This window comes from Drosophila biarmipes, chromosome 2L (genome assembly GCF_025231255.1).
Source record: "Drosophila biarmipes strain raj3 chromosome 2L, RU_DBia_V1.1, whole genome shotgun sequence".
Lineage (NCBI taxonomy): Eukaryota > Metazoa > Arthropoda > Insecta > Diptera > Drosophilidae > Drosophila > Drosophila biarmipes.
In genome coordinates, this window is record NC_066612.1 from 12224038 (window position 1) to 12248987 (window position 24950).

General features: G+C 38.9%; 1 protein-coding gene across 9 annotated transcripts in view; it reads right to left on the reverse strand.

Moving 5' to 3' along the window:
- LOC108032614 (uncharacterized) overlaps positions 1-24950 on the reverse strand; it is a 43285-nt gene that overhangs the window by 2728 nt on the left and 15607 nt on the right. For 4 of the 9 annotated variants that reach the window (XM_044093967.2, XM_044093966.2, XM_044093970.2 and 1 more), the window contains exons 4-7: positions 14124-14168; positions 7280-7386; positions 5281-5377; positions 433-570 (exon numbers count right to left, since the gene is read on the reverse strand). In XM_044093967.2, coding sequence (XP_043949902.1) covers positions 433-570; positions 5281-5377; positions 7280-7386; positions 14124-14168 — 387 coding nt within the window. Of the gene's footprint in view, positions 1-432; positions 571-5280; positions 5378-7279; positions 7387-11060; positions 11253-14123; positions 14169-24950 lie in introns of those variants that run through there. The other 5 variants (XM_044093971.2, XM_044093968.2, XM_017106550.3 and 2 more) reach the window with 3 other exon arrangements.

The window sequence follows — 24950 nt, forward strand, 5'->3', positions numbered from 1 at the left end:
AGATCTTAAGTTCTATTATAAAGTAGCCACTTTTGGTTTTTGGAATTTGGAACCAACTATTAGTTTTCAGTTTATGCAAATTCTTTCCAAGTTTTTAATTATTATTATATACATATTTAAAAATTAAATCTTTGAGTTTCAGTTTTTTTTTTAGAATCTTAAGGTCTACTACGAAATTTAAAAAATGTTGTAGCCAAGTAAAGTTTTTCAGTTAACAAAAATTCTTGTCTAATTTTGATAGATCAATTGGTCACACTTAAATGTTTAATAATATCTTAATTTAGATTTCTTCGAGACCTTACGATCTATTATGAAGTCGCAAACAATTCGTTCCCAAGAGTTCACCTAACCAACCATTAGTTTTTCGGTTAATGAAAATTCTTGGCTTATTTTCAGTTAGTTCTACTAATTATCGATTTCATGGCCACTCACCTCCAGCAGCTCGAACCAGTCCTCGAGGCCATCATCGCAGCGTAGGAGAACGCGACCCTCGCGGCCCAGTAGCAATCCAATGGCGCTGTAGGAGCGCCGGTTCAGCCACTCCACCTTCTCCACGTCCACCAGCTTGACCTGGAGCGAAACCGCAGAAGACAATGCAAATCGTTAGACAATCAAGTTAAAGGTTATGTAAACGTTTTTCCGCTGAATGTAAAACAAAAAGGGGCGCTGGGAGAATGGGTCGAGAGGAGATTGTTTTGTTGGGTGGGAAAGGGGTCTAGGGTTTTCATGTTCAGATGGATTGATAAATGGGTAATGACTGTGGTATGCTAAAACAATTAAATGTAAGATAGGTACCAAAACTGATATTATGTGATTTGTTTCTTTTTTATATCTGTGGCCTATTTGTTTTTTATACTTTTTATAGTACGGAAAACATTTTAAAGGCTCCCTACTAAGCAAAATAAATAACTAAAAAAATTATTCAGCACCAACTTCCGTTCTAACAACTTCTGCTGAATAATGCACCAATTAAGTGTCAGCCTTTTACTTTGGTCTAGTACATGGCCTGCTTCCCTCTGCATTTTGCAACTCGGCTAAAAGTCATTAGGCCGGAGCTCTCATCTCCGCGCTCCCCCAACTCTACTCTGTACTCCACTTTCCCCATAGGAACCGCAAACTTTTTAGCAAGCTGAACTTTTTATTGAACCTATTTTTTTTTTGCTGTGGCCCTTGTTTATGAGGTAAACTTTAACTTTGCCACCGATTCATCGTTTTTGTCGCTCGCTTATGGCCAAGAACTATGCGAGGCCATTAGGCAAATATGTCAGCAGTCCAGAAACAGGGGAAAAATCAAGAAGCTGTGGTAGCCACCGCGTGTGGCAATTAGCCAAGTTATGCGGCCCCTGTAAGTTTGCAGCATCTTTCTTTCCTTATTTATTTCTCTCTCTTCCTCTAATGGCAAGCATAATTAAGTTCTTAAAGTTCCAGGGGGCAGTGTTTTTTTCAGATGGTTTTTTATGATAAATCATGAAGGCAGCAGATGGAACATGGAATATGGCACAGAGCTACCGATTCTTCATCGTCTGACGAATGATTTAGGGGATTTGTTGGTGCCACGATCAAAGATCAAAAATCGAAACTCTCTTGGGAGTCCGACAAACATAAGTGTTGTGTGGGTGGTGACATGCGAGAAATACATCAAATTAAAATATTTATGGGATTCGGCGTTGATCCCCAGAAAATATGTAAAATTTTTTGTGTAGAGCGTTTAGCAAAGTCTTTACATACAAGTTTTTAAAAATAAAACGGGGCAATGGTAAAAAATGTTGGTGTTGCCTAATTTATTTTTTCATTTTCGTCTTAATCCCCTTGTTTTATTTGACAATACTTGGTTCCAGCATTCATTTAAATCACCGCTTTTTGCCTGTTCTTTTTGACCTTTATTTGGCTTTCCAAACTCTGACCTCACTTTTTCATAATAGGTGCCAGCCCACAATCGATGGCTAAACATTTTCCAAATTTCCGTTTTACGTTTTGTGGGCAAATAATGTGCTCAAGGTCGATATTGATCGGCTTGTTGGCTCGCCTCTTATTATTTATTATTGTTATTTATGAGTTTTATGGACAAATTCCATTGTTGTTCCTGTCGTTTTATATTTTGACATGTTTAATAGCATGAGCTGTCAAAACTAACACAAAAGCTTAACTGGTCATTGGTTCAGGTTTTTGGCATTGCGATTTTGGGAAAGTAAATTGAATTTATTCGCGAGCGAATTTAAAATGTTTAACATACAGATACAATGTATTTATTCAATATGCTTGCTGTTTAAGACTTGAATTCTGAGTTTTCCCTTACCACGAATATTAATTTTCCTCCATTATTTTCTTTTCTATCTACTTTTAATTATGCGAGCGAGCATTTTGCACATAATTAAATACTTCGGCATCGATATCACGGTCTCTTCAGTGCAACCCAATTAATAATGCTCATTAACGTTGAAGAGACGGAAATTGCATTTCCCCACAGGGATACATGGCTCCCGCCTGCCTTTCGCATTATCCACTTGCCGCCCATCCAAGGACAAAAATCAATATTGCTTTCAATCACTGTCAAAGTGCAAAACTGCAAAATTCTGAGGCGGAACACTTTGCCCCACCCGCAGGCTGGTGAACCAAAGCATCGACATCAAAACCATCCCATGCCATTCACCATCCCCCCGAACTTTCATCACCTGTAATTATGCCCGATTGATTTCCCTCAGGTAGATGCCAGACAATCAGACCTCTTCTGTTTCATCACTCTTACTGCATTTGCACGTTCCCATTTGCCAAATGGAAGCTCTTATTGATTATACGCAATTTAGAAAGCAGAATGATTATACTAAAATGTAGTCTACCTAAATGTAATGTTATACAAATGGTTTCGAATTGTTTGAATCGTTTCAGAAAAATATTTTTCTTTAGTTTACATTTGATTTTTAACCTAGGAAGACCAGATCTTCATAAAAAGTTATTTAAATAATGCAAGCAAAAATCGGGGAAAACAATTTTGTCATTTTATTATTGATGTTATTCATTTTATATTTAGGAAAGCCCTGTTTCAGCTTATCTTAAAAATTACACATAGAACATTTACAAGATATACCCTAAACTATAGCATCTGTTTAAGGAAAGTGGTCGGGAAAATCGAATTAAATAATTATATCGAGACCTAATTGATTGAGTTGATTACATTGACGAGGCAATATAAGACATCGATGAGCAAGCGAAATCACAAAGAGGTGATAAAATGAGATGACGCCTTTTTCGCTCATTAATGAGTCAATCATTTTCAGATGTTTTCCCTCTTTTTCGCACCCGCCCAGTGCCTCTCTTTCACACCTTTTTGTTCAATGACTTCTTCATGGCTGACTTCCCTGGGTTTGCGTCTTCAGAGAGTGTGGGTGGCTGTCTTTGATGTGTTTGTAGGCCATTTTTGGTCTAAATAATTTATTTTGTCTTCAATTTAAAGGTCAGTTTGTGTGCCTTTAATTTTCATGGAAATAGCCGAACACCTTCTATAATTCTGGAAACTGAGAGCCTCAATTTTGCGAAACGAATTACCTAATATTTTCCTAGCCAAACGAATTCTTCTCGTAATCTCTTTATAAATGTTTTCCCTCACATTAAATAAGTTAATCTCCCGCATGGCGCGGGATTTTTCACCATTTAGTTCCACCTATGTCATTATTTTCCCCGTGTCTGCTTTTCCCATTTCCCTCGGCACTCTTTTGCTTATTTACTTTGGAAAATTGCCCGCACAACAACGGAGCGTTTTTCACTTTGTTTTATTTGCCAGAAAAAAATGTATTTTAATTTTAAATTAAACTGTAAGCAACAACAACCTGCTGCTGGCGGTGTGTATTGACATTGCTTTTAAGAGAGAGAGATTTTTAGTAGAAAAGTGCCAACAAAAAGGAAAACGACACAAATTTAAAACAAAATAAAATTAGGTTCAACGTGGGCAAAAAAAACTTTAAAGTAATTTTCCCATGATCTCTTTGCAGTGGCGTGGCATTTGTTGTTTTCGTTGTTGCTGCCACTGCTGTTTTATGTGCATTTTCCTTATTTGTTTAAGCAGCAACAACAATAATGTCATCAGCAACAACAACACTCGGCAGCATCCGAGCTAATGCACAATTTCACGGTAATCGTGTTTCTTATACTCTTACTTAAGATTTATTGGATTTAAGAGAACCTTTTTAGGATTCAAAATATTTAATTTATTTAAAGTTCTTTAGATTATTTTATAATATTTAAATTAGCATTCAATCAATATTAAAAAAACTGAATTCCTAAACTGTAAGTCGAAAAGTGATAAGCATCTACCAAATTTTTCAGATACATTTCATATAATCTTGAAATAATACCCCAAACTTAACGAATTATTATTGTTTTAAGTGCCAAAAATTTAAATTTCTCGAATACAAGTTGAGAAAAAAAGATTTTACAAAACATTTCCAGGAAGGCATAAAAATCCCTACTTAATCCGAATCAATTCCTCCAAAGAGTGTTTATATTTCGGGTTTTCGCGGTAACCATTTTCCAGTTTTTGTTTTTCACAGTTTTTGTTGCTGTTGCAGTTGTTCCTGTTTGTGTTTTTGTGCTGCCAGTGTGCAATATTTGCCCGTTTGCCTTTAGTATTTCTCGTATTTGCTTTGTTTTCATCGCAAAAGTTGTGCGGAGTGAGTTAAGGAGAGGCACTCTAAGTGGGGGAACCCCCGGATGCGGGAGGGGCGAATAGTTAGGCAAATTAACATGCAGTAGATGCAAGTTTAAGCCAATTAGCTGAGCTTAGTTGAAGTTTTCTTTGCATTTTATTCCCCCTTCGATCAGGATTTGTTTGGCTCTACGGATTTCAACGGAAGATTGCCTATCAACTGAGGCCCCCTACATGGACGCATATCTCTCATCTATCTGACTGAAAAGTCAATTGCAAAACGTGACTGGATGTGTCTGGCATTGTCAACCGAAAAAGACTTTATTATAGACCATTTTTTGTTTTTTTTTTGCACTAAAGGTGTGTCCTAGCCCCCTCTACAAAGCACCTTCACCGCGAACTGGTTAGATTCATGGGTTGCTCATAATGCTGGGCATAAATCTCTCGCTGCCTGCAATAGAATCTAACACAATGCGCAGTAAATATAAAAGTTTGCCTGACACTTTAGTGAAGGAGAGGCATTCATAAAGGTGATATAAGGGGTGAATGAAAATGGACTCGAAACTTTTTCAAAGGAACTCGGGTCTGTAAATCTTTTACCACGTTTTTTTTAGATTTTCTTAAAGTTTGCAGGCACTTACCTTGAAGATAAACTGTCCCATATCCGAGGCGCGTTCATTGGCCGATCCAGAGGCTCGCTTGAAGCAGTGCAAGTAGTCACGAGTGAGCACAAAGTATCTGCAAGATGAGATTGGCTCAAGTCAGTACAAATCCATTCACTAGTGGCGTGACCTTTAAGTGTGTATCTGACGGCAGTCTTCAGTTAAAGGTCAGACACTCCAAATCAAAGTCCCGCATCAACAAGCTAAGCTTTTAATGTTTTGCCAAAAAATACTGTCGCCCTTCCCAAAAGATGGCATTTGAATATACACACGCTATTAATAAATAATAAATAAATAAATCATGCGCAAACAAACGACTTGCGCTTTAAAAGTGCCCCACATTTTACGACTTCCTCGAGTCGAAAATAATATTATTATTTTTTATTTTATTGTTTTGCAGCAATGAAAATCGGCTTTATTAATGTGCCAAGCATTTTTCTGGTTCGCATAAATTCCACGTTTGTTTATTATGTATGAGGCGTATGTGAAGCCAAAAAAGTTCTCAAGCCTAACGAAAATTTCAAATGGTTTTGGTTGGATTGCGAATCATCTGACAGCTCACTTCCTTGGTGGAAGTTCTCATTTTGTATTGCTTATTAACGTGGTCAAGTAAATTGAGCTATGAAAATCGTGGTTTGACTGTGAGGAAGGGGTATGTGGTTTGCTGGTTTCTTCTTTTTCTTCGGTGGGTGGTTTTCGTAAATGTTGGTGATTTCCCTGGGAAATTATCTGCTGCGGATAATAATCGGTTTAGTTATTAGTTAAGCTTGGTAAGCGTTGGTGGCATGCAATTTAATTATTGGCGCGCAGATCTAAGCCAAAGATGAGCGAATCAAATGGGTGGAAACTTGTTAGGTTCTGAGAACTATAAAAATTAATTTATTCAAGGAATGGAGTTAAAAAATAAGAAAACGATTAAACAATTAAATCAAATAAAACGATTTAACATAATATATTCTATCCAATTATTTAATTTTCCAAATTAATAGTTTCCAAATTAATATCAATTATTTTTATGCCAATTAAATAGCCAATCGCTTATCAAAATAAATTAATTATGTTGAAAATATTTGCGGAAATCTCAGAGATTTATGAAATGAAACGAAATGTATTTAGCTCATTGCAAAAATGCAAATCAAATATTGATCATCGAAAGACCGGGCTTAGTTGGCTGTTAAGTGTCAATTTAAAATGCGCGGATAAATGATAAGCGATGAACGTAATTATCGGTTCAAACGGCAAAAGCCGAGAGTCAAACAAAAACACCGAATTGCATTGCAACATAATTAAATTTCAATTAAATGCAGCAGGGGGAAGGCGAAAACAAAAGAGCTGTCAGTCGGTTGGCCCCCGGATTTCAGAGCCCCCTCACCGGATCCCTGCTATTAGCATTATCTGGAAAACGGACGAGCCAGCATGCAGCCACTGTCAATTATGCCCTTTTTCGCAATTAACAACCCTTGGAGGTTGTGAAATATTTTTGCATATTTGCCGGTGCCGTGGGGGCGTTCATGTCTGGTCTTTCAGGCAATGCAGATTGCGGTGGAGGTAAATTTAAAAGCGCTTAACATTTACACAAACCCACTCGACCACAGAGAAGAAACGGGGCATTACATTAATATGATCATATTTAAGATAATAAATAAAGACAAAAGTTTTTTTATAATATGATTTATAAAAATTTAAAGTTATGATTAAAATATTTATGGCAATTTTCGTATCGATAAAAATGGAAGAACATTCTACCTCATATTTATAAGGTTTATTAGAGAAATATACTCAAAAGGTCTCTTGAAGAATATTCCATTAAATAATTTAAATTTTATCTAGAGATTTCTTACCAAATAAAAATTTTATATGTTTTATTGTTGATTATTTATTTATACATTTATTTTTGAAATTTCATTTTTTAGTTATTAAATCAATGATGTACTCATTTATTATATTTTATTTTGTAACTTATTTTCAGTGTACTCACCGTTCCTTCCAGCGCGAGAAGAGCCGATCCCTTTGCTGCCAGAGCAGTCCTCGCTTAATGGGTCCTGTCATGGAGGCCACCGGAATGCGTCCTGCCAGCAAGGATTGCTGCAAAACCGGGAACGAGAGAGAAGCGGGAAATTGTTGCTGATTGTGCATTCTTCAAATTTAATTATGGGAATATTTGTGTGCATGTAGTTAACGCACTTCTATGCCTCAGCTGTTTTGCTCGTAAATTCTTTTATAAATTATTAAAAAGCCGGGGCATGAAAAAGCCAATTTCCCACACACTAGACAGGAGCGGGAGCAAGCGGTGGGGAGAAAGCGAGGCACTCTCGTGAGCTCATGATTAATGTTGCTTTAAAAACGCTGCCACTTGCGCCACTTTTCAACCCCAAACGCCCTCTGGCCCCTCTGCAGCCGCCACGCCCACCGCCCACTGCCCAACGCCCCCTATATATACATATATCCCCATTCTCGACTTGTACCATTACTCTGCCATAAATTCTGTTTGTTGCCGTGCGGTTTGTTGTTTTGGCTTTATGAGCATTACGGCAATTTATTATCAACCATAGTGTTACAATATTTTACATTAACAAATGTGGCTCGGCGTGTCCTGGTTTATTCAGCGTAATTATCGTGTATCTGCATCTGAATGCCTTTTGCGGTTGCAGATTAAATTAGCTATCAAAAAAGATCATTATGGATCGATTTGTTAATTTGGAGAAGAGATAGATTGTCATCAAAAGACTAAGATATTAAAAGAAATCCTCTTTAGATACAATCTATCAACGGTTTCATGATCTATTTGGCTTCAAAGATCCAAGTGGATTGCCCATTTCCATTTAATATCTCAATTTGAACTTTATTCACAGACCCCTTTGGCAAATTAGTAGCTTTGTCTCCCCTGAAAAATGTCAAACATTTTGGGAATCATAAAATCAAGCAATCCGAACCCGAAACCAATTGATTCGAAATGAGATGCTTAAAATGCCAAAGGCAAAAGCCACTGTCGAAACAAAACAATAAACGAGAAAATCTATCAAAATGCTAACGGGTCGGTTTTATTTGCGAATTGACAAAAGCGCGAAGCCAAAATCGAATTATAATTGAGATGGAGCGAGAGAGAGACTGAATTTGGGAAGCTACAACAGCCACAAAGTAGCAGAAACAATTTCTACCGAAATCTGGCCAAATACCCGAAACGAGGCAATAAATCTTTTGGCCGCTGAAATTGAAGATACTTTTCTTGTTTTATCTGCGCTGAACCATCTATCCTATAAATGGAATGAAGTTCTTAGCCAGCACTGTTCTGGTCAAATTAATGTTAGTCACGAGCTACGAGCGGACAAAAAGCCAACTTCATGCTCAATATGGTCAAAAGGGAAGCAGGCTAAAAGCGGTGGAAAAGCGATGGAAAAGTAAAGAGTTTGTGCGGATAATTCCTAGCCAAAGGGTGGGGGAACGTCTAAAAAACTCAGCTGAAACTTAATTTGGCGCATTAAAAACTATTGTGCACTCTGGATTGCCAAAGAAAGAGAGCGAACGATGCTGCGGGAAAGAGAAAGGACGAAACGTGCTTCAGCCATTGCAGTTAATGAGCAAAATGAGTTTGCTTTTGCCTTTTCGCAATTGGGGCCCCAATTTTCTACGTTTTTTCCGTACTGCTGTGGGCGAAAAATGGTAGATATACACCCCTTTTTTATCTCTTTGGCCAAAATAAATAGAATTGTGTGTCAAATCAATGGTACAATGGCAGCACTTTAGGGATGCTGGCTAAATGAAGTTATAAATTAGCAAAAGTTGGTCGTGTTTAAGGGTACTTTTCTAGAAGTACAAAAAAAGCAGATAAAACTGGACACTTTTATTGTCACTGGGGCCTTCCTCTATTTATCTTCCATTCAGACATTATCTTCTTGCGCGGCTACCTATTTGCCTTTGTACTATTCAAGATAAATTATCATATCTTATCAGTCTTTTAACACTTATTTAAATAAAGGTATTTTTAATTAGCAAACAGAGGTGTTTATGTTGAACATAAAAATAATCATCTGAAGCTGAGAACAAACATTTAGGAGTCAGAAAAAGGCACATCCTAAGATTGTGACCCTTTCTTCGAGAGTTCCTGTGAAAATGTATAGGTTTTTTGTGCAACTTTCAAGAGATTACATAACCCACATGACTTCAATGTCTTAATGCCCTCGTTTTCATTGCATTTCACGTCATTTTTTCGTGTGTGAAAACTTAAGCAATTGCAGAAATTCCTTTTTTCCCGCAACACAGTTGATTATTTATGCTGCGGGTTTCACTGTTTGTTGCTGCCAAAGTCGGCAGACAGTTGTAAAAAATATATATTTCTGGTATTTCTTTTCGATTGCACTCAACTGGGCTTATATAATTACCCGGCCAGGTTGGGTCTGCCTGACGCCCCTTTTACGGTGGCTTTTAATTGAGGTTGCACTGGTTGAGGATTAAAAATCTTCGTCACACAACCTCATTTTGATGGATTCACACCCAGTTTTTTACAGATGTTTTTACTTCAAAACGCCAACACAGTACCTACAGCCTCTTCAGTCAATTATGAATTGTTAAATGTTCACTTCGACTTCCGCTCACCCAACCCAAAATGTGTCATCGCCACATCATATGTTTTATTCCTTATTTAAAGATTTCAAACTGGAGTGATTCATAGCCATTTCCCTTTCTGTAATCAGCTAATTTTCATGCGGAATCTAAAAATTTCATATTTTTGTTGAAGAACTCTTCGGAAAGTTCGTCGGTTCTTAGATTTATACGAGCATGTTCCATAATTATGTGCCTTGTTTCCGTTGGCCCCCAAACCTGCCAATGGGGCCACAAAAGAAGTATGAATGAGCACAGCTATTTTCTGGGAATAAAATTTGCATATTCAAATCGTGACATTAATAATAATTAATAAATTATGTTTAAATTTGTAGGGCTTGTTAAACGACGTTATCATCATTTGAAGGGTAAAATCAGAGTTTGCTCAATATCAATGCACACTTAAAAATTCTTTAAAAATTACAAATTTAAATTGTTATTAAACAGGCTTAAATGTTATTTGCAGAAAATTTCTATCCAAACGAAATGAAAATCATCGAAATTGGCTGTCAAAGCTTATGAAATTTAATCTCTTCTGCCGTCACGGGAATTTTTTTTAACCCGCCGTTAATACCATTAATTTCCATAGCGGCTCTTAAAAGAATAACAGCTTTTAAAGACAGCCGTTGAATCAATGGCTTTAATGCCAGAAAACTTTTTTAATTTAATTATGCACACGCATCCACAGACACAAACTACTTTCAGCGTTGGCGGGTTCAGTGAAAAGAACACACAAAGTGAAAATTTGTGCAACAGCTGGAAATGTGCGGGAAGTTGGGCTCGACCCGGCAAAGAAAAAGGAAAATCAAATGGCATATGAAAAGGTGGGCCTGGAGTTTGCTTTTTATTTAATAAATATTTTTCTCTTTTGCCAGTTGAGAGCACAGCAAGTATTTATGACTCTGGTTGGATGAGTTAACATCAAAAGGCGAACAAAATACGAACTGAAGAAAAACAATGGTCCGTTTTTTTAGTGAATGTTGAGCAAAAGTCAAATATAATCCGCAAATGAAAATGAAATTCAATTTGCCAACAAGTCATGTTGAAACAATTGGAAAAGGCAACGAAAAAAGTGGAAAATATACGACGATCAAATGTTTGCTCTCTTTTAATTGAAAGTCAACTAAAGTTGAAAGTTGCCGTTCAATGTGTTTGCTTACCCAAGGCAAATCCGTAGAGAAAAGCATCTTGCACTCGGTTGAATTGAATTTTAAATGAATTTGTTAGCCCGTTGTTAAAAATTTTCTCAACAAAATCTTTTCAAGAGTTTAGACACTCGCGTAAATAGTTAATATTCACTCGAGTTTCGCTGGAGTTTCACTGTTTCACCGATCGGCCCGAACCGCACCAACATCCATTGACGACTATTCAAAATTCTGTTGAGCAAAGATTTTCATGGCAGAGTCCGCCTAAACATATATTTTATTTGATTTTTTCCCCATCACATATGGCGAAAACAAGCCCAGTTCAAGGGGTCTGGCTGTGTGTGTTCTACACATGCTCGTGAGCGCATGCAAAAAGTATCTGAGCGGTGTCTCTGTTCGAATGCTACCCGGGTATCTGGGTATCTGAGTGTGAGTATCTTTGTATCTGTTGCGGCGCATTGTCGTCTGCCGTGACGTGACACACATGTGGGCAATTCTAAGCAGGCAGGCAAGCCATGAAGATTTTCGTTGCTGTTTTTGCCGTTCTTGTTTTGGCCAAACATGTGCCTACGGTTTTTGGCTTTTATGGTTTATGTGTTAATAAGGCGACCTTCAAGACCGCAGAGCTGAGATTTTCTATGCTTCTCGTCGGCATTTTCGGGCGGGCCAAATAAGCAAACGCGACTCGCTGCCGATGAGGCAATGGGCGTGGTAAATGAATAAAAAATGAGAAATTAGTTTTTATCTGCCTTGCCACATCTAACATATTTTCGGTCAAGTTTCTCAAGAAGTCTTTTTAGTGGCATATGAAGTTAATGGAATTTAGAGGAATAAAAATGAAGATTATATAAATACATATTGAAATTTTAGTCTGCCTTGTAAAATAAACAGGGCAACGGGCGTGGCAAATAAATAAAAACAAGAAAAGCAAAGATTTTTTCGTGTCAAGGTTTTCAAGAGTTTTTGTAACTCAGTCAAACTTTTAAATTGTTTATTGGATACAAAGCTCATAGTAAAATAAATATGGTATGTTTAGTTTATATTAAGTTCTCAAGAACAATAATGTCTTAAGATCATTACTGTATCTTTTGTGAGCCCACTTTTTAAGCCATTCCTTCTGACTTATGTTTGACTACCCCTTGCGGGCTTTCCACTGAGCTCTCAGCAGCCATAACTCACAATCTCCTCAGGCAATTCACCCCATCGACCTTCGACCGACTCCCTCCAGTCTAGCCAAATACATTCTATCATTTTTCGATGCCTGTCTGCCAGTCACTCAGAATGGCAAGCTGCGTTTCAATTCGAATTGCCTCTGGTGCCTAGGTCTTGTCTTTTCAACTGCATTTGGCAACGGGAAATGGGAAATAGCGCCTGCCACCGTCTCAGTGGGGAGGCTGCCCAAAACCCATTTCGAGCCCAAGAAGAAACTCAAAACGAGCCATGTTCACACGACTAGAAATCCAAAAAAATAATACAAAAACCGAAAAATAAAACGAGATCCTGCCGGGCCACACCAAGAAATGAATAAAAGAGCAGAAAGCAGAACGAGAATTTCAGTTGTTCCCGTGGCTTCTCAGAAATTCATCATCACCATCATCTTCCTCAGGCACCATGTTAGATATGGCCCTGGACCAGGCGTCTCTGGGTCTGCCAAAAAAATTAAAAGAAACGAGTGCCAACGAAAAAGTGTTGAGAATTTGCGGTGCCATGTGTGCGAACAGGAAACCCAAGGAGACGCAAGAGGAGCCCTTGAACTTGGCCCAGGAAGTGTTGGCCCATTGGCTGCCAGCCTAAATGATATTTTTCTTTGATCGCCGAGGGGAGGGGCATGTTCACGGCGCGTCAACTTTGCAACACATGTGATACTTGTTCTTCAAAGATATAACCCATCAGTACGGAAAAAAATGTGCACAAGTGACGTACTGGTTTTTGTATAACTTCAAAGGATAAGGGAATTAAATTCCATATTTCACCTTATGCCAAAAAATTCGAAATACTTAATTTTTCTTTTTCTCTACTATTTTGAAAATCGAAGATTATTAGTTTAAATTGCTGAAAATATATTATATATTCTCATGAGGGTGGTCTTAAATTTAAATGAATTTTTAGACCTCATTACATTTAAAATCTGGTTATTTTATTAGCTATTTCTTAACTTTGTCAGATATAGTTTCATGAAGTACTATGTTTTTAATTTCCTCTTCTTGTATTGCTAATGCTTTTATAATACTTTTTATATTTGATTTCCTAAAAAAAAACATGTATATTTCAACTATTTAAGTTGTGGACTAAGCTATCTTTGAACCAAAACTAAAGAGTATCCCAGCTTGGCCCTGTTTCACAGGGTACAATTCATCCCTGGGTTTATTTTAAAAATTCTATGCATATTTTTGCAGGCTCTCCATCTCACTTGCGGTATCCCCATCTCCCTCTGGGGACTCTGGCGTCATGCGGGCTCGATAAAAATCATGAGGTTTTTCCTTTATTTAGACAGCTTCAGGAGCACCGCTCATAAGGTGATGTGCGAGATGCTGGGCGACTGCAATTGATGGCAGACTCTGGGCGAAGGAACTGGCTTCACATGTTTCTGTATCTTATGTGTATCTATTAGCCGCAACTATGTAAGGTCACGCCTAGCAGGGCACCGCCCCCTAAAAAACCATCTCGCATGCTGTTCCAAGCCAACTTTGTATCTAGAATCTAGATAAACTCGGTGTAAGAGTGCGAGCCGTAGTTGTTTGCCGAGCCTGATTATGACATTTAACATGAACACGTAGCGAGTGCAACACATGCGAGCGACAGCTCTGGTATTTTTCGCAGTCTTTTGGTATTTCTTCCACTGCTCGCAGCATGACACGCCTGACAGAAACCCAGAAAACTGCAATCCAGCGAATTTTCTTTTCTTTTTACTGCTTTCCCCCCTCCCCACAACATTGTGGCGTTCTTTTGGCCCTGGCCATAAGCTGCCAACATTTGAGCAGTTTGAGCTGCCTATTCACGGTTGAAATTGGTAGTTTAAAGATAGTCAGGATAGGAGTTGGCGGGAAATTGGCAGGAAAATGTACAGATATTGCTTACGTCTTGCTGGAAATTTAGCCAATTGTTTTGTGTGTCGGAACTCACCTGAAAAAGCAAGGAAAAGAAAAACATTAATAATAATATTGATAATATTTTCATTTTGTATAGAACTAAGAAGGCACAGCTTAAAAAAGTCTTTAAAATCAAAAACTCTCACAGAGATTAGACCTCTTCAGATCAGCTTAGAAATGCACACATATCAGTTTTATAAACGTTAAGATCTCCGACTCATAATAGACTTTAAGCTGCTTAACACAGAACTTTTAGTAAAGTTCTTGTATATTTGAAAGGGGTAGAATTTTTAAATGGATTGTGGAAAAATTTCTATAAGGGATATTAGGAAAACCGAGAATGCGTCAGCTGATTATGTTATAAGTCTTTAGAAAAAATTCCAAAAGTGCTGGAAAAAATCAGTATTCACCACATCGGCCGGCTTATCCCACAAAAAACGAGTTCTATTAAACAAAATCAAGTTGGGCCGCCAGCCAGTCAAGTGTACCAGCGACTTATTTGTCACTGGAGCTGTTTTTATTTTTATTATTTTCGCGATCGAGTGTGGGCGACTGAACACTCGTTCTGGCAGACTGACACCCGGCCTGGCTAAGGTCAGGCGTTCACCAGTGCGTATGAGTAATAGTTCTTAATTGTCGCATTAAACAATTAGCGAACGGCGCGCTCTATAAATATAAATACACTATCGTCAAGCATAGTCTCGGCTTGTGCGGTTTCAAGTGCAATAATCTTTTTTGTTTGCACAAAATTTTCACTTGTTATTTCGGGGTTTATTTTCGCTCGCTTCGCTGCCTTTAATTGTTTATGTAAATTAGAATTTTGTATTTATTTATTGTTGTTCACTGCCTGTTGCTGATGAGCAATTTAAATACACACGACGAGGAAGTGAATGTGCGCATCGGCATCGGCAAAAAAAAAGAGAAAAGCTGAGTGTATCTTTTGGCTACTCTTGGCGCGACTCTCAACTGATTCACAGGGCAAACAAAGGTGTGAAGTACATTTTAGCCAGTCAATATTAACAAGATGTTCGCCTAGGGGCTTGGTCTGAAAACCGCAAACTAAATTCCGCAACTCTCCTAGGCTCTCGAGCCAAATTGGCTGCCAGTTGTCAGTTGAATTGTTGGATCGGCAGGTGGGCAAAGTTGGCCCACCTGTTCATCCATCTTCATATGTGTCCCGGTATCCAGATACATCCAGGTATCCAGCTACCAGGCTTTCCACTTCCGTTTCCTGCCCTCCTCAGTCAAATTAGCTTTGCCTGCCGGCCGTTAGTTAGCCAACTTTAGTGCTCGCTTTTGTCACACTCGTCTAGACTTTTGTTTGATTGAGCGATGCGCTGACATGGAGACATCTCCGTCACGGCTGTTGCCAGGTCAGCCAACTAACAGCCATCACTGGACCAACCACATCGGCCGCCTGCCACCGCCTCTTGGCCATCATGTTTTGGCCAGCTCTCGGCTCCCAGGTTCAATACTTCAATTAATTTAGCTGTCAATCATTTTTCGAGCCTCACACTTTTGTTTGAAAAAATCGTGAACAATTTTATGACTTGTTTTGATTAGGCGAAAATGACTGAAAGGTGTCTGCCAGCTAAATGGGATGTTTTGATTTTCTTTTAGAAAAGAAGGGTTGAAAGGGGAAATATTTAAAGTGAAAATATAAACAAACAAAATTTTGGAAGAAATTTGAATTACCTCTATATGAATATTTAAAATCTTTAAACTGATAGAGATGTGTAAATATGTTGCAAAATTGGGAAAAATTCGTGTTATGGGTTCTCTACAAAGTATAATCCCTATAGTTTATCTTTTAAACAAAGTTTCTGATATACGAAATATTTTCTAAGATAATCGTGCAGATATATCAATCTGCTGCCATATCAACTTATTCGTTAACAAGTTTTAACTTAGCCCAGAGTAACGTTAAGTATTTCCTTTATTTTATAAATTCGTTGATTATTTCTATTTTCAATGAACTCATAGGTACGTAAAGTACCATTTCTTCTCTTTCTAATTCTGTTTTCTGATCCGGGTCTCGACTTCCGTCTCTTTAAAATAGATCGCCCTAGGACTATTGATCTTGAATATTTTGCTTTCCATTTATCATCGATTTACACCTTTGTCGCTGGTCTTGTCGCCCTATTCTTCGTCTTCCGCCCACTTTCCGATCTCAATCTTTCCGCCAGACAAAAGACGACGCAAGCCGGCACACTTTGTCGGCCTGCCCACAAGCCCAGCGATTTGCCCCGGGCCGTGAGAACTGTGCCAGGTGAATATGCCTCTACCGCTCGACCATTGTCAACAGCCAGTGGCAAGGGAAACTTTGCACTACTTTACCTATTTTCTTGTGCAATTATTTATAATAGCGCCCGGTTCCAGGCATTAATGCCCGGGAAGCAGCCTCGATGCAGGTAGAGCTCCTGCTCCAGACATTGTCTCGGGGTCCTGAGTTCATTAAGGGTAATGCATGCCAAAAAAGGAGGTGGGCGAAACAAAAAAGATTGAAAAGGGAGACACAGTGTCTGACAAACAAACACTTCCACCGATCCAGACTGGCGCACACCCACATGTATCCGAGTATCTGCGTATCTATGGGATGCCAGGATAGGTCCTTAATGAGCGCCTGTCGCCTAGCACCTGCTGCAGTTCTTAAGAAAATGTTCCCTCATTTGTCGGAGCCCATATCCTGCAGGTAGGGAAGTGAGTTCCGCACAGCCCTGGCTCTCAACTATTTATAAATAATTAAATTGCAACCTGTTCTGGACAGCAGTTGGATATTGATTTTTTAGAGGGCGTTGCTGTGAGACGTTCTGGGATAGACGAGTGTTAATTCATTAAAAGGTATTTAAGAAATATTAAAATTTTTTTTTTTGTTTGTTAAAATCTGTCAATAAAGTTATTAAAAGTAAAATATTTTCCATTTTTAGATTTTAATGTCTTTATTTATACTGATATTATAGGAGAGAAACAGCAAATATTCTAGAGATAAAAGTATGTATTTACCTACAAAAAGCATATGGTTCTGGAATTTGCATTTTCCCATTTTTGCTGTCAAGCGGCTTGGCACATTCAATAATTCATTGAGGGTGGTCTGAAGACCGAGTCAAGAACCTCCTTGGGGTTTCCTTTTTAACGGTCAACTTCCGCCAATCAAAGCCATACTACTTACGCTTCAGGAACATATACGTATAGGTACTCCCGTCCCTGCTTCGAGTGCCAAACAGAAGTCTTACATGTGTTCGGGTGCTTTTGTTTTTACCGCCTGTCACACATGTCATAAGCAAAGTAAAGAAGTCTCGTATTTCCCAACGCTGGCTTATTAGCGTAGGTACTTGAAGGACCCTTGGCATCCGAGGGGCAAGGTTGTGTGTGGGAAATAGCTATGGATCTCTGGCTCTGTGTTCTCCCCGCCCACTTTATGACGTGCTAATGGGCGGTAAATATTTTGTAAGCTTCATTGATTTTCGTGTCTAGTGTGGGGAAATATTTCAAGTGGGTCATGTAAAACGAAGAAGCCAAAGGAAATGCAAGGCGAGTGATAAATGGTTTGTAATATTTCAGTATAAAATCAATTACCACTTAAATTATTTACCCATATCTCACACTTCCTGCACTATAAGTAAGTAATCAACACCCCACATAAAAAACCCACTCCTAATTTACCCACCTCACATGGCCACAAATTAATAATTAATACACGAATGTGTGCGACGCGAAAACTCGTTGCTTTTCCGCCAAATGAAAATGAAAAACTGGTCAAGCGTGCGTGAGTGACATTTTCAAATGTGGCGAAAACAGCCATGACAGCTCTCAACCGCTTTGAGAGAGTGAAATCTTGGCTGGGAAAAGGAAAACAAGTGGCTGGACCATGTGGCTCAAGAGATTTATCAGTTGGTCTCCTGCCAGGCGGCATCATCATCATTAACCGTCGGCCGTCCTTTGTCATATTTATCGCACAAAAGTGGAGGATCCAAGGATGTGGACCGAGAAGTTTATGATAAATGAAATTTTTGCACCAAGCAGTTTGCTCAAACTTTTGTTGCTGTCCGCCGAGAGGAAAACGCAGTCGAGGTGGGGAAAATGGACGACCCCCATCATTATTGTAATTCTCGAACGAAACACGCACGACTTCGGTTTCAGTTGGTCTCTCTGGCCAGAAATGGTATTTGGCCAGCTGACCAACAGACAGCATGTGTGATTGATTGTAATTGAGGTTGCTGGGGAAAAGTTGATGGTGTCAATGTCAAGAGTGAAAATGGAATTGGTCCGTTTGACACTTTTGTGTTAGGCACAAAGAAAACCGAAATAAAGCGTTCCTCAAAGTTTTCCAAAGAATTCGTCAGCAAATTTATAAAATACAATGGCTATTTGCTATTATATCAATCGGAAAATGCTTACAAATGGGCTTGGGAGCTGGGGATTTTTTGATTACACCCGAGCTAACCCAATTATGTTTCTAGGCTCTCACCTAGAACTTTGTAAAGTTTTGTAATTACCCCATCTGGGTTGCCCCTTTGACCCTCTTCACAGCAGTTAAGCCGAAGTGTGGACTCATCTAATTAACACAGAAACCCAAGTTAACCCCGGCAAAACTAAATAAACAAAAAACGAATAATTTATACCGGCCATTAAAGCCCGAAAAAAATGTATATAAACTAAACACAGAGTGTTCAACTCGGTTTTCTTTTCGTTGGCTCTGCCAACAATTTCACTTGCGAAAGCGGGCCGAGAAAAGCTAGAGAGCTGAGTTTGTGTCTCGGAATTGAAGTTGGATTCGGAGTTTCGTAATGGTCGGCGGGCGAGAAGCTCAAATGCACATTAACACGTTTCAAAATGGGTTCAAAGACATTGCCAAATTATGGAATATACCTACAGCGAAACAACGGTCTTGGGAAAGTTTCTCGAGGGCTATCTGAAAATGTGTCAGAGTCAGAAAATTATGAATGAAATCACGAAAGCACAATGGCAATGGAACAGAAACAAAACCAAAATTGAAGTTGCCTTTTATCACAATGGGTATCTTCAACTACTTGGGCAACGATTACCCAAGAAAAGTTTGAAGAGGGTGTAAAGGGTGCGGTATATTCGCGCTCAAGTTGGGGTCTTACGCAACTGTCATTTGTCTTATAATTATGACACGGACAAAAAGTATTATGCTTTTAAATTGGCTTTCTTTAAGCTGGTTGCAACATTTTACAAAAGTCATTTGGTATATAATTTAGTAATCATACTAAATGTACGTCAAGGTGTAATAAAATAAATATATGTAAATAAAATAAATTAATTGTTTGGATAATTGAATTGTAATTACTTTCCGTGTACAGCTGATGATTGTCGCCAGGGGCGAAGTTTTGGTCTCTTAAAGATGCGTTGAAGTTGAAAATTTCTCTGGTTGGCGCAAAATGGAGGCTCAACACACAGTTGTTTTCATCAGTAATTAAAATGTGCCATAAGCGTGAATTTTAATTAATTTAATTGTTTAACAAAAATGATAAAAAACGAAACGCAGGCAGAAAAATGCAAGTGGAATTTCGCAAAGGCCGAACTCTGCACTGGATTAAGACATCCCCTAGATAGTTTAGCCCGGCCAACCCGTATCTTGCAGTTGTGAAATGTATCTGAAACAATTACCGGGCACATGGCGGTCCTGCCCACTCACTGACTAATTGGCTTGGCTTCTCTCAACAATTAGATATAGTCCCACCACAAAGTAGCGTTCCCCACTTAAGCGAAAGTATCTCGTTTTTCTCGCTGCCGTTTTTGTGTTTTATTTGCCATAAATTTCCATAAAACAGGCTAAGCGAGCTTACTCATTCACAGTTGTCTACCCGGTCAGATCGAGCGACAAGTGAATCACCTGATGATCTTTCCCAAATACGCAGAGCTACGTATGTATATTCGGTATCTACGTATCTGCAGTTCGCTGCCAGCAAAAAAATTAAAACAACTGACGCAAGTTCATTCAAGAAATTTTTGCTTATTACGAATCAAAAATACATTTTCATTTCTGCTTTTGCCAAATGGTTTCAGAAACGTGATTTGTATGCAAATTGCAAGTTTGAAATTTATTTTTGCTCTTTTTTTGCTTCTTTTTTTTTTAATAAGCGGCAACCAAAATAAACTGTATCTGATGGATGCAAATTACTGTAGCGCTGATGCTGGGTGACATTGCGAGGCGTTTTTCATGTTAAAACATAAAAATTAAAATGCCTGCGGTTTGCATTTATGGTTTTCCCCGCTCACCTCTTTTCCTTCTGGCCATTCGCTGTGGTCTTCCGGAGTGAATAAATTTCATTAATGTGGCCAATCGTAAAGTGGACAAATAGTCGAGTTGTTGCGGCTGATAGGTCAGTTTATCGTAAAATTCGTGTTTTGATGCCGCTGCCATTGTTCATTGTGTCGTTTTTCTTTTTTATGCATTTTCAGTCGATTTTAACGGTTCTTTTTAAGACATGATTTGGGGCCACACAATCGAATCGATCGGTTAGGCAATTTTGATAAAAATAACTCGGGAGTGCAGCAATATAAAAAATAACAACTGCTTGTAGCTTTAAGATGAATTTTTTAAGATTCATTTATTTTAAATAGATTTTATTGATTGGATTCAAGATTGGATCGAAAATATAATCAACATAGAAAGTAAATATAAAAAACTTTTATTAATTCATAGCTGATTTATTTCTTAGTGCAAGTATGAATATATTTTTAATTTTAATGAAGTGGCAAACCTTTCTTAAGCTTACAAAATGGGATGTTAAAAGAGGATTGCCTGAAATGTAAACTAATTACCATTTACTCTTTTGCACCCCTTGCAGACTACATTTTCCCGGGGAAACTGTCAAAAGTATCTTTCCCCACTTCACTTTCACATTTCAACGCCATCAAGCAACTGTCAACACTTGTCTCACTTCCTCTGATCCCCATTTTCCGCCCGAAATCTCACCCAAATTGTATTTATCTTTTTTTTTGTAACCAGAAAAGGGGGCACTAAAAGTGTCATTCTTCATTTAAAGAGCTAATTTTCTATGGGTTTTGCATGGATTTATTTATAAAAAAAACTTTCGGTTCTTGTGAAATATAACAAACTGACATTTGACATTAAAGTTAAGTGGTGTGCCACTGAACGCTGTTGCAATCGCTCAAAAAAATGAGCCATTTAAAAGTTTTGTCATTGATGTTAGATACAATAAAGTGCCTAAGATTTGATGGAATGCCAAAAGCCGGGCAGCTCAGAATTTTCCAGTTAACTTAAAGAGAGAAAGAGAAGGGCAGCTTGGCTTGAGGGCAATTTAGAGCCATTGTTCTTTTGGCCCGTTGACGTTTTCCCTACCGCTTTTCCCCTAGCTTTTCCAGCACTTTACTGCCCTTTCTCATCTTCAACAAGCCGCACTAATGAGCGTCATGGCATGCATAATGCAAAAGCCCACCACCCACCACAAGTAACATAATCGCCGCTGTCAAGTGCAGCGCTTCGCATGGGGGGAAAAGGAAAAGCGGCAGAAAAAAGATACAAAGATATACTTCCTTGTCCAAGTGGGTAAGGCAAAACCTAGAGAGCCGAGAGTTCCACAGTCGAGTGCGCACACACCAAACTAATGACAATATCAAATTACAAGCGGAGCAGCTGGAAAATTTGCATGACACACTTAGAGGCCGAGTAGAGATACTCTGCCACTAAGAGATACTAAGATACTCAGACTGGAGCAGTCTGGGGTGGCGGCTGGGTGGCTTTATTCCTCAGTTTGTCCACAACTTCGGCTTTGCCTGGCAGTTTGTCAATGACTTGTTAGCCATGGCATTTTCTCCCAGCCATGGCAATTTCTAAAAGACGCGCGAGCCAGCAACTTTTGTGCAGAAAATGAAAGTAATTTGCAAAAGCCACGAATCGTCTTCTTTAATCAACACAAAAAGATCGTGTGCTTGGACAGTCAATGGAAGAGGTGCTCCACGACGCACCGAAAAAAATGTAAATACCTATTTTCGCTACCAATGCAATGACTTCAATTAAACGGATAGCTCTGGCCAAGATATGATATAAGCAAGAGAGTTTAAGAAACATTTAAAATGGCCTAAGTGCTTTCAATCTAAACTTAACGATGACTCCAGTAAATGGCTATTAAAATGGTCGTTAACTAAAAGCTGCCTCCCGACTGGTAAGTACGTCTTTCGGTTAGGAGCTCTCATTGGTTATTGCAATAATTATAGTTTAACTGACCATTAAATGTTGTAACTATTAATATTTTCCATTTCTGGTTACCAACAAAACATAAGCCATTAACCAGAAATACTCACTTCACAGATCAATTACGCTGGTTCCCAAGGTAGTCTAAAGAAAACCATCTATATTTTTCTCTGTGCAGATACTCGCATGTGAAAGTCGTCGAGGGTCGCATCGGATCGAATCGAATCGGAACGGATCGAAGTTGCGGAGGCCAGGTCTCAACGAAAGTGTGTCCAAAGACCAGACGAGCTGGCTAATGAAATTAACTCCGACTTGGCTCGCTTGGTTTCCTTGAAAAGCCGGTAAATTGGGACGGCTGTTGGCGCTTAATTGAAATGCTGAGGAGTGCGCAGTGACAGAGAGATAAGAACCTGACAAATAAGGAAGCCACTTATAGAGCCAGTTTAGCGATTTCCCGATTAAGTCTGCCAAATGGTCAAATTAATCCGAGATACTATCTGCAACTAGTTAAACGTGGAGTATAAACTGCAATGTTTTCATTTATTTATTGGTCTTTAAATCTGTTGTGTTATTATTTTTAACTATTTTGGGAAAATGGCAAGGTGGAAAAGTTATTGGGAAAATAAATTACTTTTTTAATGATCACAATGATGGGCAACAAGAAAGTTTGAAAGAAAACCGGAAACGCTAAGATCCAAAGTTAGTTCCTAAACATTCAAAAAGAATTTTTTCCATTATACCTAGTTCTCTTCTAAATTACGAGCAGGAAATAATTGCCCATCGGTTCTCATCAGCACTGTCCAATTTCCTCATTTCTCACGATGGAGCTTCTGCATTCGAGTGCATCATTCACATGTGGAGCACCTTTTTTCCTTGCATGCTTGCCGAGCCAACAAATTAACTTCCTGCATACTTATCTCGGCCCACCCAATTAATCAAAAATCAAAACTGGAAAAACATCAACAAGTAGAGGGTGGAGAGATACATTCACGCGATACATCTCAGACCTTTGGCGTAATGCATTCCCATTGATAGCAGCTGAAGTGCTTCCTTGCCGATCACTTGGTATGTTAAAGGTGCATTACTCACGTCGATGAGGTAATCGAAGAGCCACAGACGGAACTTGGGGTCAATGAGGGGGGTTCTATAAAAAGCTTGCCACTTTCTGACGTCACCGGAAGATCAATGTCAATCGAGCAATGCGAAAACTTACCTGGAAATAGAGGAAATCGGTAAAAAGAATGTCAATAATTTGGTTGGAAAATGAGTCAAGTGCGAGGGGAGCCATAAAAAAAGAGGAAAAGCAGCCAGATCACCAAGCGGAACCAGAACATGTACTTGTGCGACAGTGTGGGACACTTAATTGAGTGCGAAATTATTTTTATTTTTATTATTGCGGGTTGGCGAACTCTTCCTTAATTACCCGGCAAATGGTGGCTAGAGGTGGAACCCCATAGCGATCGTTGCACTCGTCTTTCATAAGATGAATTTAGCATTAAAATAAAATGATTGGGTGCCTGAAGATGCAGCCTTTTGTGCGTGCGTTGGGGAAAATGCTTTGAGTTGTCAGCTTCGATTTCAGATGTCTGCCGAGGATGGATAAACATGGATGGCGTCAGCACACAGACCATATAACATGCAACACATTGACCCTGAGTGGTAACAAAGGGTTGCATTGTTCGCACCCGATGAGAGAGTGGCGTCTGTAATTGGTCGGGGGCTTCGATCCAATGGCGCTTTTTCCTCAATTAATAGATGAGTTTTGAAAGGCGGAAGTGGAAGACACTCCTAGCCACATGAGAAAGAGGAAAATACTCCATTCTACCTGCTGGCCAACACTTCTTCTCTGAAGTCATCGTTTTCGGTTCACAAGGCCCAAAACATCGTCATAAATAACTCCAAAATAATTCCAGCTGACAGTCGAACATTTTAGATGTCGCCTCTAAAATCAGCCCACGACCAAATAAAATTCAATAAGCAAATAAAAAATAGCCAAACTCGAAATTTTTGTCGAGTAATTTTTCCATATTTGGTTGCACCCCCAAAAAGGTTAAACTATTTTTTTCTGCGTGTTCAGTGTTCGAGCGCGTGGCCAAATAAAAACTCAGAGATCTACTTTAACGAAAATTTGTATAAGCTTTTGGCTTTATTTATTTTGTTCCACTGGCCGCCGACTTTGGAACGAAAACTTATCGTTAGAGTTTTATCTTATCTCTGGGGTGCCTGCAACTTTATGTGATTTAAACTCCCGCGATGCAATTTCCAAAGATACAAAAATTCTGTGATAATTGCGTCATCGCGAGGGGAAATGGAAGTCGTGGCTGTATATTCGGTGTATATTTCAGTGGGGAACTGTCGGCTTCTGGGTAAACTCTTAAGTGATTAAGGTCAGGCCGCTAATTAGCGAGAGGACCAATAAACGAAAGTGGGTGAGTTGGGGTGGCCTGAGAGGTGCCGCTTTGAAGTGCAATTGCAGCAGAGCCGCAAATTAAATTTTACCAAATAGTCGGGGTCTGGAGTTAACTAGAGTTTCGACATCGTACCGTATTCAGCTGTTGGTCTACCCCACTACTTTGTTCTCCGGCGCCCCCATATCGATTTCAATTAAATATTTACAAGCTGGAAACATGTGGC